The following is a 16,576-nucleotide window of genomic DNA, read 5'->3' as shown; positions in this document are numbered from 1 at the left end:
TGAATGTGTGTGTGTGAGCATGTGCATGTGTGTGTCATTTTGTAATTTATTAGAATTTCTAATACCAGATTAACTGTTTTAATGAGTTTTAAAATGCAAATAATAAACAGAAAACAGCTTTATTCTGGGTTTACGCTGTTAATAATATATCAAGACTTTGTCCAACAAAAAGTTAAGACTCATTAAAACGGTATATTATTAACAGCGTAAACCCAGAATAAAGCTGTTTTCTGTTTATTATTTGCATTTTATTTTACAAGACTTTTTTCTGGTGTTTCCATGACATCACAAGAACACTAAGCACATTCCTGCCCCCAACCTGTATTTTTATGATGCAAGCATACACCATATATGCCATATGTTTAGCTGTGTGGTCTAGATAATGGCTTTTTGACTGCTGTATGATTATTTTTTTTATGTCCATAATGTTTTATGGCTTGTACTATCATATCCTTTGCCATGCACTGTTGTTTATTTCCTTGTGTTGTTCAGACTGAGGATTATTTGTCTTCGATGACTTTGATGAGCTGACACCCGCACAAGAGCCTAAAGAGAACAAAAGTGAATCATGGGTGTAGTACCAATTAATCATCTTAATGGCTTCTCTTACTTTAATCCATGTATGGCTAAATCACAGATGACTTCCTGTGCACTCTTTTTCATTGGCAGGACAAGAGCTGCTTATAAAATATTCATAAGACTTTATAGGCTGCTCTACAGCTTGATTAGTAAACATCTAAAAGACTGCTATGTATGCAAATGAGCTGAACTCTTGAGTGCAAGAATTTGACTGCTCAAGCTTTAAAATGGAGGTATTTATCTGCTCTGAGTGCTTTTGGTACTTTTTTTTTTATTCACAGACCATTTCATCTTCCACTTTCACAAATCTAATCTTCTCTTATATCTCTCCTGGACGATTTTCTAATTGATTGCACCGCCCCCTCAGACCTGATAATATAACACCTTCCTTTAGTCGCAAGGTGTCAAAATTGCTTTGTTGAAGTGATAAATTGCTGTGAATAGTGATTTGTAAAGCAGCAGCTGGAGTTAGTGTTCTCACTGGCTCAACAGCCAATCTATAATACACAACCCCCTTGGAATTAATACATTCTGGTGGAGTGGAAATTGTTTTTGAATGGCAGAGGACATTTCACTCAATGACCACCTCTACCCCACCAAGTTAACCAGAATGCTGCTTGCCCTATTGCTCTTGTTTGGAAAGGACAAGCACAGTGTGGCACCTGGTTGCCAGCGCACTGATTGCAAATGGTTTAAAAAGGTCAGTACGTAATCTGCTGCCAGAACCTTTAGCACAGCCGAAAAAGCTCTTTTTTGTTTAAAAGGGGTCAGCATGGATTACCACGGAGTGACCCTGGTTTGCTTGGGAGGCATGCTAAGTTCTCACGGCGGGTGGGTCTTGAGCTGATGTACCCTACAGAGATGAGAGTGAGGCTGTTGACTTCACTTGCTCATGGAGCTGGAACACTGTTGTGTAGTGAATGTGAAAAAATGAGATGGTGGGACTTTGGCTAGAGAGCACAAAAGAGCAAAGTTTACACTTTAATCATGTCCATTTTTATAGATGTTCCATGGATACATAAGGACAAAATATCATGTCTGGACAGAACTGGAACAGTACCAAGTTTACCAAATCATAAATCTAAAGCTAGCCCATGGGGGTGAACAAGTGAAAGCTTGTTCAAATATTTTAGTTGCACAGAATAAAAAAAAAACCTGAACGCTACCATAATGTAATAAAGTATGTTAAGCTAGTTAATTAGTTACAATGGATATAAAAAGTCTACACACTTCTGTTAAAATGTCAGGTTGTTTTATGTTAAAAAAATGAATTCAATATAAATCATGTCAGAACTTTTTTGATCTTAAGAGGGGTATAAAAGAATTTCCAAAACGTTAGATGCATAGTAAAAGCCGTCAACAACAAATAGAGAAAATGAAGCGCCACAGTGACATCCCTCCAAAATGTATTAAAGGACAAGACAAAAACTTATCAGGAAGGCTGCCAAGACACCTACAGCAGCATTAAAGAAGCTGCAGGAATATCTGACAAGTACTGATTATTCTCTGCATGTGACAGCAATCTCTCATATTCTTCATATGTCTGGACTATGGAGCAGGGTGTCTACATGGAGGCCCTTTCTCACAAAAAAATCAAATAAATCACCTCATGTGACAAAGTGTGTTATGGTCTGATGAGACCAATGCAAAAGTATAATAATTCCAAAAGACCATGTTTGGTGAAAAAAAGCACATCACCAAAATAACACCATAACCATGGTGAAGCATGGTGGTGACATCATCATACTTTAGGGCTGTTTTTCTTCTGCCAGAACTGGGGCTTTTATCAAGGTGGAGGGAAACATGAATAGTTCCAAATACCAGTCAATTTTAGTGCAAAACCTTCAGGTTTCTGCTAGTAAGCTGAGAATAAAAATGTATTTTACGTTTAAGAACAACAATAACCCAAAGCATACATCCAAATACACAAATGAATGGCTTAACCAAAAGATAATCAATGTTTTTGACCTAGCCAGAGTCGTATTTGAATCTAACTAAATATCCGTGGGGTGACCTGAAGTTGGCTGTGCACAGGAGATGCCCGTACAATTTGATGGATCTAGAATGCTTTTGCAACAAAGAGTGGGAAAATATTGCCAAGTTAAGATGTGCCATGCTGGTAGACTGTTACCCCAAAAGACTTGTTCCTCTAAGGATTAAAGAAACAGGATAATCCGAATTGTAACCGTGAGGCAGAATTCACAGGTTTCAGTTGCATGATTGTAGCCTGACACTGCTAGCTTTCAGTCATGATTATCATAGATGGCATGTTTAGAGTGAACTATTCCTTTCATATCCTTGAGCTGTTGGATCAAAGGCCACATACACGCACTAAAGATTTGGAAAAAGGCACTTCAGTTTCTATTTAAATCATGTAAAGTGCATTTTCCAGTGTGCATGCAGCGTGTGTCTGGCACACTCAGACAGATCCATTCGTTAAAAAAAAAATTAAGTTATCACATATTCATGCCAAATTGCTATCAGCCAGCTACTCTGGTTTGCATTAGATAACTTATGTTCCTATTTTGTGCTTGAATGCCGGCGAGTTGTTTCTTTTATTACACGCCAACAAAACAAAGCCTGGGGTTTCTGAAGAGTTTCAATTGAACGTGTTTCAACAGAATGGTATGAATATGGACAAAGACTGAATCCCCTTCTGGTATACGGAATATCTTTGCCTTAGAACTGTGATCTGCAAAAAAAAAAAAAAGACAAAAGTCAGGATAGTTTTGTGGCAGTCCTCCCTAAATAGAACACCAGGATTTATAACACTGTTGACTATCATTTATAAGGATTATGTATTTGATTAGTTTGTCCTAAAAGGAAAATAATTAAAACTACTTGGCGTTATCTGCTCGATTTGATCCTGCATTGCTATCATCTCTTATTTACAGATCAGATAAATAAAATGGGTTAAGCTTTCCTTTGTTCTTTACATATTACACAAAGCTCAAATATGAGATTAAAAGCTTTTGTGTACATCAGTGTTTTTCCTAATACTGAAGTTTTGTGTGGTAGCCTGTGAAAACATTTAACACGGTCAAGTTTTGACATTTTCTAATATGCACTTTATTAGGAACACTATACTAATACTGGGCAGGGCCTCCCTTTGCCCTCAAAACAGCCTCAATTATTCATGGCATGGGTTTTACAAGATGTTGAAAGCATTTCTTTGAGATTGTGGTCCATGTTGACATGATTGCATCACACAATCCCTGCAGATTTTTCAGGTGCACTTTTCTCCCCTTCTACCACATCCCAAATGTGTTTTATTAGATTGCTTTTGCTTTATGACAGGGTGCATTATCATGCTGGAAGTAGCCATTAGAAGATGGGAAAATTGTGACCATGAAGGGATGCACATGGTCAGCAACAATACTCAAATAGGCTATGACATTCAAGCGATGATTGATTGGTAATAACGGGCCCAAAGTGTGACATTCCCCACACCATTACACAGCCTCCACCAGCATGAACTATTGACACAAGGCAAGGTGGGTCTGTGGATTAAAGCTGCTGGTGCCAAATTATGACCCTACCATCTGTTTGCCTCCGCAGAAATTGAGTTTCATCAGAGCAGGCAACATTTTTCCAGTCTTCAACTGTCCAGTTTAGGTGAGCCTGTACCCAGTGGTTGACAGAAATGTAACCCGACATAGTCTTCTGCTGTTGTAACCCATCCGCCTCAAGGTTCAATATGTTATGCATTCTGAGGTGCTTTTGATGTGAACATTACCCGAAGCTGCTGGCCAATATCTGCATGAGTTTATGTAATGCACTGCTGCCACGATTGGCTGATAAGATAATTGCATGAATGTGTAGGTGTTCCTAACAAAGTGCTCTTCGAGTGCATGTAGTTCTGAAAACTACAGGCTTGAAGTTGCCTTGAAATCCCGAATGGAATTTGGTGTCTTACTGTATTTGCACATATTGCCTACTGTCTACCACTACATTTACATAACCTGGTTTATTTATGGGTGGGGGGGACATTACTGCCAAATTCCAGATTTTCAAATCTCAGGAAATGAGTTATCAGCAACATCCACATCAGTCTCAGTCTCATCACCTGAGGTAAAAGTCAGTCATTTAAAAGTCATTTAAAAAACCTCACTGTCATCTTTTCACTCCACTGATGTCTGTTCATGCTGACATTGGTGGGTACATAATCACTGAGTCAATAATTTAAAAAAAAGACATAAATGTCTTTCATTAGGTCATTTAATCATTTTAAAACTTTGTCATCTGTACAGAGTGGGTAAGATATTTGTGTTTTGATTATGTATTGATTATGCTATGACGGTTCTGGAGAACTGTGGACATTTTACAAACAGAGCCACTTAGGCTTATGTCTATTTTGCTATCAAAAACAATCAAATTGTGAGAAAAGCACACTTAGCTAGCAAGGTTTTACTGTAGATATCATTACAAAAAGGTTTGGTCAATTTTCAGCAGAATTTAGCTATAGTGACTGGTTTTCCCAGACTACCACACATTTACCATTGCACACAGGTAGGTCCAGTACTAGTCTGGAAAATGGCATCCTGTTCTGTATTGTTTTGTATTGTTCTGTATTGAGTCAGAATGGTCTGTTTGAAATGTTTACTAAATGTAAAATTTGTATTTTGTACTTTAATTCCTCTACTGATCCTGAAAAAGCACTATTAGACATTAGGTTTAAGCCATTTTGTCCTGAGAGTATTTCCTCTACCAATTATTTACACTCCCACCTGTGCACTCAAACCTGCCATCGGGTGGATATGGAAAAATTTAACATAATATCCAAAGAGACTGTCTGGGTGAAAGGAACATCAATTTCTGTATAGTGAACAGGACATGAGGGTTAAGCATGGCACTGTGGAGTGCAGAGAATCACCGACTGAACTCATGGGGATGCTGGCCTCAGGGGACTTCATTAGACACTTAAGTGTGTGTGTGTGTGTGTGTCTGTGTGTGCGTGTGTGGAGTGGAGTTGAGCGATCATTAGAGCTCTGTCAGCACACCAAGAGCAAGCGAGGAATGGACTCTCTTATCTGGGCCAAAACAGCACACCACGGGCAGGGTGGGCAGACCAGGAGGAGCTTGGTGAAGAGACAGATGGAGTGTGCATGTCCATGTGGTCAGGGAGTGCTTAAAAAGGGATTACAAGAGGTGAAGAAGCCTCTGTCATCTGCTGGCCTGGAATAACAACAGCTCAAGACCTTAACCAGTACCTGGAACAGAACAAATGGCCCTGTACTGTAGGTTTGTTTGGGACCAAATTAACAAGCAAGATGGTCTTCTGGAGAGGGAAAAAAAAATCTTCAGGCAGTATTCTCACCTGGAGGATTTAGTTTGTTTTGAACACAACGTAGCTTCGCTTTAATATGTGCCCATCATCTGTAAAGATTTACAAAAGAGGACGAAGTAGATTTTCAGTTTCAGAGCATTGAGGGAAAATTAAATCCATGTCCATGGGTGCAAATTGGTAGATTGTGTAACAGATGTAGTAAGAACATGCAATTCATATGAAATGTTAGAAATGTGTGGTGGTCTGGGGAAACATATTGGACATTGATGTGACTGCAACTAAAAAGACACCAAAAAGGGCAGATTTTGATCAAACTTGATCAAACTTTTTTCTGCATGTAATCTAACTTGAAAAATCAACTTAAAGAAAATGTCTTTATTTTATTCTTAAAGGCTTTAAGAATGGCTTTAAGGCTTTATTTAAAGGCTTTTACCTATATTCCAGTGAAAACCACATTAGGTAGATAAGCAGCCAGTGCAGCTGTACAACTGCCTGTAGGCTGTGAATAAAGGGAGGCATAAAAATGTACTGTCTTCAAGGTTGTATTTATTATATTTAGATTATATTTTAGGGGTGCATCATGTGGTGGTTAGCACGTACGCCTCACACCTCCAGGGTTTGGAGTTCGATTCCCTCCACTGCCCTGTGTGTGAGGAGTTTGCATGTTCTCTCTGTGCTGCGGGGGTTTCCTTCCCCAGTCCAAAGACATGCATGGTAGGCTGATTGGCATGTCCAAAGTGTCTGTAGTGTGTGAATGTGTGTGTGATTGTGCCCTGCAATGGATTGGTACCCTGTTCAGGGTGTAACCCGCCTTGTGCCCGATGCTCCCTGGAATACGCTCCAGGTTCCCCGTGACCCTGTAGGATAAGCAGTATAGAGGATGGATGGATGGATGGTTGGATTATATTTTATCTATCTATGAATGCAAATTAAGTCATTTTATACCACAGCATTATTCAATTTTCAAATCGGGAGGCGTGGAATAATTTTCTGTAACAACAGCTCTTCTGGCCGTGAAATAAATAATAGGTTTATATTACTGTGGGGTTTTTTTTAAGAGTATGTTATTGCTTCTATAGCAACAGCCCATTCACAGGGACTTGTATGGTGAACATGCAACACAATCTAAGGCTAAAAATTACAGATTAAAAAAAAAAAAAGTTGTTATTTAACAATGAAAGGAAAGGAGTCTCAGGTGTCAGTGATTTGTAAAGGTCAGTAAGTTTTCCACCATGGTAAAGTCTTCAGAACAGAGACCTTCCATTTTCTTCAGTATCATGCCAACCTTTTTTTTATTTTTATTTTTGTCTTATTAACTTAAAGAAAGAGAAAAGGCTGCTAAGGGAATGATTGTTTATAGCTGCTATTAGCATAAGTAATAACAGGAACTGGTCTCACATATGTCCCACAACAATAAATGTAAATATAAATGGTTAAAGTGTACAGTATCACACTACCTAGGCATGGATAATTTTCCAATAAAAGCACATATTGCAGTTACTTTTAGATTGTCTTAGTGCCTTTTAGTGGTTGCTATCATATTCCAGTTGGTTGCTAGGGTGGTGCTAGTTTGTTCCTATGTTATGATTGCTAAGGGATTACTAGGTGGCTGTTATGGGGTCCCAGGTGGTTGCTATGACTTGCTGGGAAAAAAAAAACAACAACAACAGAAACCATCACAGAAATTCTAATGGTTTTCAACTACAAATACCATTACAAACCATCAGCTAAAAATTAAACCTATTACTATTATTACCAAATTACCAGTAGAGACCCACAGGGACCATTACAGTTTCCATTACACCAATACAATTCCCATTATAACCATTAAAACCATTACAAATACTGTGAGGGTTTTTATTGTTTTGTTTTTTTCCAGCTGGGTGGTCTTTCTGTAAGGTTTAAATATGATCCCAGGTGGTTGCTAGGTGGTAGCTAGTAGTTGCTACAGAAACGCAGCATGTCATTTGGTTGCTTTCACAGTCCAGGTGGTTGCTAGGGTTAGTATGTGGAACAATGCAGTTTTAATTTTCTTTATTATATTTGAATTAAAAAAGGTCTAATCATGTGAAAGCAGGACAAATGAAATGCAGTCTATTCCTATGGGGAGAAAATGCAGTTTGGACCGTTGCTACACAGTAACTGTAATTTTACCCTAACGCAAAAGTGCCCCATTCCCATATGGGATTTACATCTCTGCCAAATTTTGTGGCTTTATGTCAAAAATTGCAACCCATGAAAACAGGCTTGTCTAATATATATCATAGGAATGAGAAGAAAAAGATATACAGTATAGTTTATTACCTTTTGTCACATTTTTCAAATAAACCATTATACAATACTATTGAGACTTCTGCAGCCCACTTAATGACATAATGATACAAACAAAGGCAGTAAATTCTAGATGTGACATTTTTCAATTCCACACTGCTGACTTTTTATGCTAGCTGTTTGACTCTGAAACAGCTGCATCCCCTCAATAATAAGACATTCCTGCAGCACATGCACAACTGACTAGCATTTTAATACCTTTGCTACAGTGAGCACTCCCGAAATTCTATTAACCATAGTAGCTGATTAATCACTCGTGTGTTTTTCTTCCCTCTCCCTCTAAATGTGAATCAAGGGGGCTTTTACAGCTGAAATGAATTGAGCTCGTTTTATGAAACAAGAACCCACCATCAAGTTGTATCCATGACTCTGTATATTCATGCGCTTGAGTGAAAGGATGTGTGAATTGGATATAGCACACACTTTCTGCATCTGCACCTGTGATCACTAATTTCTGTTACGTGATAGTGGTTTAGATTGGCATTCCCAGCATCAGTCATGAATAGGTTTGTGCTCTATAGCAGCTTTCTGTGCTGTTGTTGTCGATGAGAGATCATGGTTTTGCAATAGGAACATTACTCATATGTGTAGATGGACACTCACACTTGTGGCAGGATGCCCTCAGATGAGCTGGAGTGGCTTGGTGTGCAGATTTTGTTTTTCTGTTCATATATTTGTTGAAAGTTAATTTTTGTAGGAAGCTGATCCAATATTGTAATAAATTTCTGTGTGTGCGTGCGTGTGTGTGTGCATGTGCGTGTGTATGTGTATGTGTGTGTGTGTGTGTGTGTGTGTGTGTGTGTGTGTGTGTGTGTGTGTGTGTGTGTCTGTGTGTGCAGGTTCCCACCAGTCAGTGAAAAAGCTCCTGTAGGGAAGGTGGTCGGGGTCATCCTGGCTTCTGCCATAAATCAGAGCATCGTCTACTCCATCACTGAAGGGAATGAAGGGGGTGAGTGCTCACTTTTACCTGCACACTACACAGCAGATTTGACTCTCCAGACAGAGAGCAAGTATAATTGACCTCTAACAACTCTTCAAATAGGGTTAATGCTGCTAATAAGGACTGTACAATGGGAGTGGCATAGAGGGCTAGGGTGGACTGAATATCAGCATTTTTTGAATGAAATATTCCTTTATTAGGGCTTTCAATAAGAGGATAAGTGCAAAATTGGATACTGGCTGTAATATATAGACACCAGCCCATTAAGAGCAGCCTGCAGGATGAGTGAAAGCTAACAGTAATGTATCACATTAAAATGTGTAACACATCAAGCCCAGAATAGTAAGAGTGCAGATTCAGGCGAAAGGTAGCACACAGCTGCTGAGAGAGCTCCAGAGTACAGACAGGAGGCTTTGAGATGGAGTTTCTTATTGCTCATGTTGTCTTTAGGGAGAGAAACCAAGGTAGAGAGAGAGAGAGAGAGAGAGAGAGAGAGAGAGAGAAGCATATTATCAGCAATATTAAGCCTTATGCTCGCAGTGTGTTCAGGTGAAATTGCCTGCTATATTGGGAATCGCATTAAAATACATTGGGTTGCTGGTCAGAAATGAGAGAGGGTTGGTTTTGGTTTCGCTGTCATTAGAATCAGAGCATGCAGCTAATCAAAGTGCCAGTTGTTGCTGTAAAAAGAACAAGATAAAGCGATCCTTCAAAGTTACTGAATCTAAGAGGTTTAGCACAGTGACATCATCTAAGAGAGGAAGTAATCTTTAATAAATGACGATGAGCCTTCAGACGCAGCTGGTGTTTGCATCTGAAATCCTAATTTTACCCAGAGCATTACCAATTGATGGCCTTTAGACGAAGACTAATGGAATACAACAAAATTTATTCACAAACCTTATAATGAATGAAAGCCTCCAGAGGTTAGATTATGGTAGCCTTTTCATAGTATTGTTCATTTCGTTTTTTTTTTTTTTTTATTAGCTTTTCATTTTAGCATGTTTAGTTGAAATGTTTTCTTGTAATTAATATTTTATTACAATGGTATGATGCTAGAGTTCTAGATTTATCAGAAAACAACGTCATTAAAATGGGGTAATCAATTAATCTGATCTATTAGTTAGATTACGTTATAAAATATACTAAATCCCAACAAATATTTATTTAAAAGCATTTCAGTCAACTAATAGTATTACAGAACACTTCACTAGGGTTAATTCAATAACAGGTCACTAACTGTATAACAGCATAATTGACATTAATCACATTTTCATAGCGTAAGAATATGATCAAGTGCTTGTTAGCCAAAGTAATCTGTACTTCCTCACACTTTTTTCAACTACTGTATATGTCAACATGACCAAGAAAGGAAAGGGAGACAGACTTCTTTTCAAGTTCTAATTAATTAAATTGTGAAATATTTGGATGCTAATTTGGATGTACTATTTGGATGCTAAATTCAACAAGGCGAATATTTTTTTTTATCAACTCCAAAGCTTTATTGGTGATGCTCTTCAGTGCCTGGAGTCAGGGAATTAAATTTTTTTGAAACATGGCTTGAGTTATGTTTCAAATGAGAAAGCGGTCATCTTGTAAACTAATCATTCATTTGAGTGTGAATGATCAGTCATTTCCATCTCATCGTGTTGCCATACAACTACTGACTTTTTGACAAAAGTAACGCATTCAAATAAGGCCAAAAATATTAAATAAATTTGGACAACAAGAAAGCTAAGACAACTCAAAAAAATACTTGACATTTAATAACCATCCCATCGGTTCCACTGTTTCTGTGTCCACCGGTATGACAAAACTAAGCAACGTCTCGTTCCCTTCTCAGGGAACAGGGTTACATGTGTTACCCAGATGTGCCCTTTCAAAGGGAACTCTACGTTGCATTTAGCATAACACTATGAAAACGAGAATACCCACTCCGTCATACCGAGGGTACGGCCTGTTCAAAAAGATCCAAGCCCGAGGGTCACTGCAAGACACTCGAGCCCAGGGCGGAATGAATATCCAGGCTCTAATTTTGAATGAATGTGTGTGGCGTAGACCACCCTGCAGCAGCACACACATACTGTAAGGATACCCCTTTGGACAAAGTCTTCGAGGAGGCGACCCCCCTAGTGGAATGAGCCCTTATGCCCAGAGGTATAGCGAGACCGCGCACCTCATAAGCGATAGAGATTGCTTCCACTATCCAATTAGAGATACGCTGCTTTGACACAGCATCACCTCTGCTGTCGCCACCAAAGCAGACCAGCAGCTGCTCCAACTTAAACCACTGGCCGGAGTGGTGGACATAAGTACAGAGAGCCCTTACTGGACACAGCAGGTGCATTCTCTCTTGTTCAGGTGTGAGGAACAGAGGAGGGCAGAAAGCCTGCAACACCACAGGGTGGGCAGCAGATGTAGGCACTTTAGGAATGTAATCCGGCCTAGGATACAGGAAGGCCTTGGCTAATCCAGGGGCAAAGTCAAGGCAGGAAGGGGCAACAGAGAGAGCTTGTAGATTTCCCACCTGCTTGAGAGATGTCAGGGCTAGTAGGAGAGCTACCTTTAGAGTCAGAAGCTTCTCAGAGGCTGACACTAAGGACTCAAATGGGGAACCTGACAGACCTTCCAGGACCACAGAAAAGTCCCAGGAAGGTATGCGTGGCCTGCAGATGGGCCTCAGATGCCTGACACCACGCATAAACCTCAAAGTTAGAGGATGTTGCCTGACAGAGGCTCCATCAACAAGGGCGTGGCTGGCCGAAATGGCAGCCACATGAACCCTGATTGTAGAAGGAACCCACCCTGCTGAGAAACGTCCTTGCAAGAACTCCAGGACTGTAGCTATTGCGCAGTTCACTGGGTCTACAGTGGATCCCTGTGGATGGGAATCTCCCAAGGAGTGCCATCTAGCAGGGCTATTATCTCTAAGAGCCATATTCGAACTGGCCAATAAGGTGCTACTAGCAGCAGACGTACACTGTATTGGCTCTCGCTAGAACTTGTGGGAGCAGAGCGATCGGGGGAAAAGCGTACAGATGTGACCTCGGCCACATGTGCACCATGGTGCACCATGTGCACCTAATTGTGTGGGAGGAGTGAGGGCGAACCATAGCGGGCAGTGTGTTGTCTCCTTGGAGGCAAACACATGCAGTCCCGCTTGGCCAAACCTCCGCCATATGGATTCCACCACTTGTGGATGGAGCCACCAATCCCTGGGCCTCTGCTCCTGCCTCAACAGGATGTCTGCCCCCACATTCCAGTTGCCCAGAATGTACATTGCACTCACTGTCAAAACTTTCCCACTGCCCAGAGAAGAATTAGTTGCACCTGCCTGAACAGGCGGCGCAGACTGATCGATAGGACTGGGTCGATAGGACTGACCCTATGCATGTTGGTGATAGAAATTCCCTCATCGTGCTAGAATCCTTATAACCCCTAGAAAAGTTGTCCACTGCACTGGAGAAAGCATACTTTTTTGAGGTTCAACCTGAGCCCCAACTTTTTCATGTGGGCAAGAACAACATCACGATGTTCGACCGCCAGTTCCCTGGATCGTGCTAGAATCAACCAGTCGTGCATGTAGTTTAGCACATAGATGCCCTGGAGTCACAGTGGAGCCGAAGGTGCGAGGGGATAAAGCTAGTGATATTTCTATATGGAAATATGCACCTTTTAGATCTAGATCTACCTTTTAGAACTGAATCTGTGGAACGATAAGTTTGGGTGTCAGCATCTTGAACCTGTATGTCCGAGGAGTACAGTTCAGATGACGCAGATCTAAAATTGGTCTCTATTTTTTGCAGACCAGGAAATGGGGTACATGTTCTGTGGCCCCTTTGTCCAAGAGGGATCTTAGTTCCTGCGCTATCGTTGGGCTCTGGTCTGTGCTGGCTACTGTGGTGAGCACACCTTTGAACCAGGGGTGGGGGGGTGGGGTTTTTTGGGATGTCGAGCTCTAAACTGGACTGCTCTAAACCGCTGCCAGATGGTCTTTAAGTGACATTATCTATTCCACATTCTACTGGAGGGAAAGCATCAGATTTTCGTTGCCCTGTTACAGCTCGCTGACCAGAGGCCCTACAGTAGCACTGGAGGCTAACTTCCCTAACAACCTCATGTCCCCTGATACGTCCCTCCAGGGCCCCTCAGGACCACTCCTCTTTGTCTGCTTGGCCTTTATGACGATTCTTAGATCAGGCCTAGTAGCAGACCGCGACTGTGGCCGCCCGGTTCCCCTGGCTGTCTGCAGGGTTTGGCAGGGTGCCATACTCGCCTTCTGTGTCTCCCTCGTGCTAGTGCTGGTGGGTGAACTAGGAACAACAGGGAAGGAACTGGCTGAATGCCGCCAGATGTCGAGCTTACTCAGCAGGTCTGCTTGGTAGGCCTGCAACACTGTCACTGTCTGCAGTGACCTACAAGCAAGACTACTACTGCATAGGCCTTGCCCACCAATGCAACGGTGGCCTTACATGATGGCTTGGATGGCAAATCCGGCCCCCCTAAATTACCTGCCATCGATGGAGAGAGGTACCTCCTCCACCGTCAGCATAGATAAATAGCCATGCCGTTCATTCCCCACAATGGCCGAATAATCCAACATCGTGGGATTATAAATACGGCTTTTGCATGGTTTTCCCCCAGAAGCCTGATATTTTGTCATGCACTTCTGGAAGAAAGGAGAGTTTTCTGCAGTGTGAAGGATTTACTTTCATTGGGGAGAAAAAAGCTCATCCAGCCTTAGTAATCACTTCAAGCAGCTCTTTATATGCTGCTCTCAGTTTTTAGCACATCTTTCTGGCTCCTCGGAGTCAGAGAGGAATTATTACTATTATTTTTGGGTGTGGGTTTTAATTTTTTTTTTTATGGCTTTCCATAATGGAAGGAGGAGTCGCGACGCAAGCTCCAAAATGCCTCGGCACCGGCCGGCCCAGATCGGCGAGGCTCTGAAACCCAACTCGCTTCGGCTTCCGAGAAAAGAGCGAGTCACGAGTGGAGCTGCCTAATGTAGGCGTTACAATGCGCAGTCAGACCTCTTTAGGGCTGCTGTCGCATGCTCTACCCTAGACATTTCATACATAAAGTGTGCACTACTCCCCTTGATGAAACGGGAGCAAGGCGTAACACACTTCCTGAATTCTCACTCATATTTTTCTCTCTTGTTCAATGCTTTTTTTTTCCTTCTCTTTTTTTAAAGGGATAGAAAAGTCCATTGATTTTGAGAAAAGATAGAGAGGAAATTAAGCGTCTTTTTGTTTCTTTACACAAACAACCGACATGCAGTCTCACTGAAGATAATAAGGCTAACGCTGCGGTTCACAGATGCCATATATATATCACACGACACGCTTAATTGCCACGTCACCTGATCACGGCAAGCCTATAAATAGGCATGATTTTACACAAGATTCAGATGCTGGTCGCTCCCCATAGTGTTATGCTAAACGCAACGTGGAGTTCCCTTTGAAAGGGAACATAAGTTGTGTGTCATGTCATGAGGTACGTAATAATAATATAATGCATTTTATTTTCATAGCACCCTTCACAGGCCCAAGGTTACATTATAGAGCAATCAAAGCAATAAAGCCATAAAATTAAATACAATACAAGGTCAAATTATATGAATGACACTGATGGGTCAGAAAGAGCATAGTTTTCTATAACACTGATGAGGATTTTGGTCATACTGTTTTTTCTTAGCTATAACATTCTCTGCCATTTCCATCAAATGCATTTAGTCTGACTAAAGTGACATTCCATAGCATGCTCAAAGCGCTTCCAATTCAAGAATCCCATAGCGTACTTCATAACATAGGCCAACTACATTATATGGACAACACTTGACCAATCTCAACTACTGTATATATGCTTGTTTAACAACCTGTAACTGCGGGGAGTGCAGAGCATTAATGAGGTCAAGGAGGTCTGGAGCACAGTTGGCATTCCAGTTCATCCCAAAGGTGTTTAGGGGGGTTGAGGTCAGGGTTCTGTGCAAGTTCTTTCACTTCAACCTTGGCTAACCGTGTCTTCATAGAGCCCGCTTTGTGCACAGGGGCATTGTCATGCTGGAGCAGGTTTGGGGTCTTTTAGTTCCAATGAAGAGAAATTTAAATGCAAAAGACATCCTATACAATTGTATGCTTCCAACTGTGTGGCAACAGACTGGGGAAAACCACATATGGTTGTGATGGTCAGATATCCACACACGTTTGCCCATATACTCCACACAGGTGGCCCATTTGTTGCCACATATTTTTATTAGCGTATTGCATCAGTTTTGCCGATTAGATTGCAGAGGATTATAACAATAATGCTGATTAGATTTGTAGATTCGCAGCTCTACACTCTAATTATCATACACTTTTGCCACAGGCGAATTCAGCCTGAACAACCAGACTGGAGTGATCAGCACAGCTAAACCCCTGGACTTTGAGAGCAACAACAGCTATGTGCTGCGTGTGGAGGCCGACTCCATGAGAGTGATCTCATCCAACCTGCGGGCTCCTGCAAAAAGTGAGTCAACCACCAGTTCTGTCTCTCCAGCATGCGTTATGTTGTTGAAATCTCTGCACGATGTCTCTCCATGCCACAAACCCTAAGCCTTGTTGCTCAAAAAGTCACTCATCTGGTTCTGAATTCCCATTTCACATGACAGTGTTCAGATAGGGGCTTTTTTCATCTATTTAGATCTAATAAAAACACCTTGTTGCTTGAGTGCATATCGGAGATTAATTATACATTTCTGTCATCAATTACAGAACTGTAACTGGGAGCTGTTTGCCTTTGCCTGTCATGTAGCCTAGTGCTTGAGGCATTCATTTATTTATATGATTCCTCCCAGTATGTTGGCATGCTAGGACCAGTCCATGTTGTGGTTTCTTAGATCAGTGTTTGCATAGATTACATTTCACTAGTTTTAAAAAGCCAATTACGATGAACAACTTTGCATGTCACAGGCATTCATGTCAACACCACATAGTGTCTCTGTTAGTGAACATTTTCTGGCAGGCATCTTGACAAGTCCATACTACACTAAAATAAAAAAAGAAAAAAGGCTTCAGCAAATGATGAAATGCAAATGTAGATGAGGTAGTGTATGAATGGGCTGATTAATTTGGCTGGGAAAGGATGCATGTATCACCTCTTGAACTATGTGGATGAAAGCACTTTTGCTCAATTAGTGGAAATAATTAAGCGAAACACAGATCAGCCTGCAGTGATGCATTAGAAGTGACCATGTGACAAGCTGTGGTCAAGTAGCCCATTGTGAGTGCCAATGGCAAAGAGAATGTTCAAGAAGCCCCCTGGCATGGTGCTGTGTTCTGTTAGGTGATGGATGAAGCGATCACTCTCCCTCACTGAGAATGTTCTGGCTTTCTGCTGTGAGAAGCGACAGAACAGAAAGACGGCATAATCTGCCAAGCAATAATTTGCTACGT

At 41.2% G+C, this 16,576-nt stretch overlaps 1 protein-coding gene across 1 annotated transcript in view; it reads left to right on the top strand.

Annotated features, from left to right (window-relative positions):
- The window catches only part of pcdh15b (protocadherin-related 15b), a 226,517-nt gene that overhangs the window by 190,105 nt on the left and 19,836 nt on the right, over window positions 1-16,576 (top strand). Inside the window, exons 25-26 of the mRNA XM_017482601.3 lie at window positions 9,037-9,146; window positions 15,510-15,650. Of these exons, the coding sequence (XP_017338090.1) occupies window positions 9,037-9,146; window positions 15,510-15,650 (251 nt within the window). The remainder of the gene's footprint in view (window positions 1-9,036; window positions 9,147-15,509; window positions 15,651-16,576) is intronic.

Source organism: Ictalurus punctatus, chromosome 13 (genome assembly GCF_001660625.3).
Source record: "Ictalurus punctatus breed USDA103 chromosome 13, Coco_2.0, whole genome shotgun sequence".
NCBI lineage: Eukaryota > Metazoa > Chordata > Actinopteri > Siluriformes > Ictaluridae > Ictalurus > Ictalurus punctatus.
Note: the sequence above shows the minus strand (reverse complement) of the source record. Positions and strands in the feature narration are given on the sequence as shown.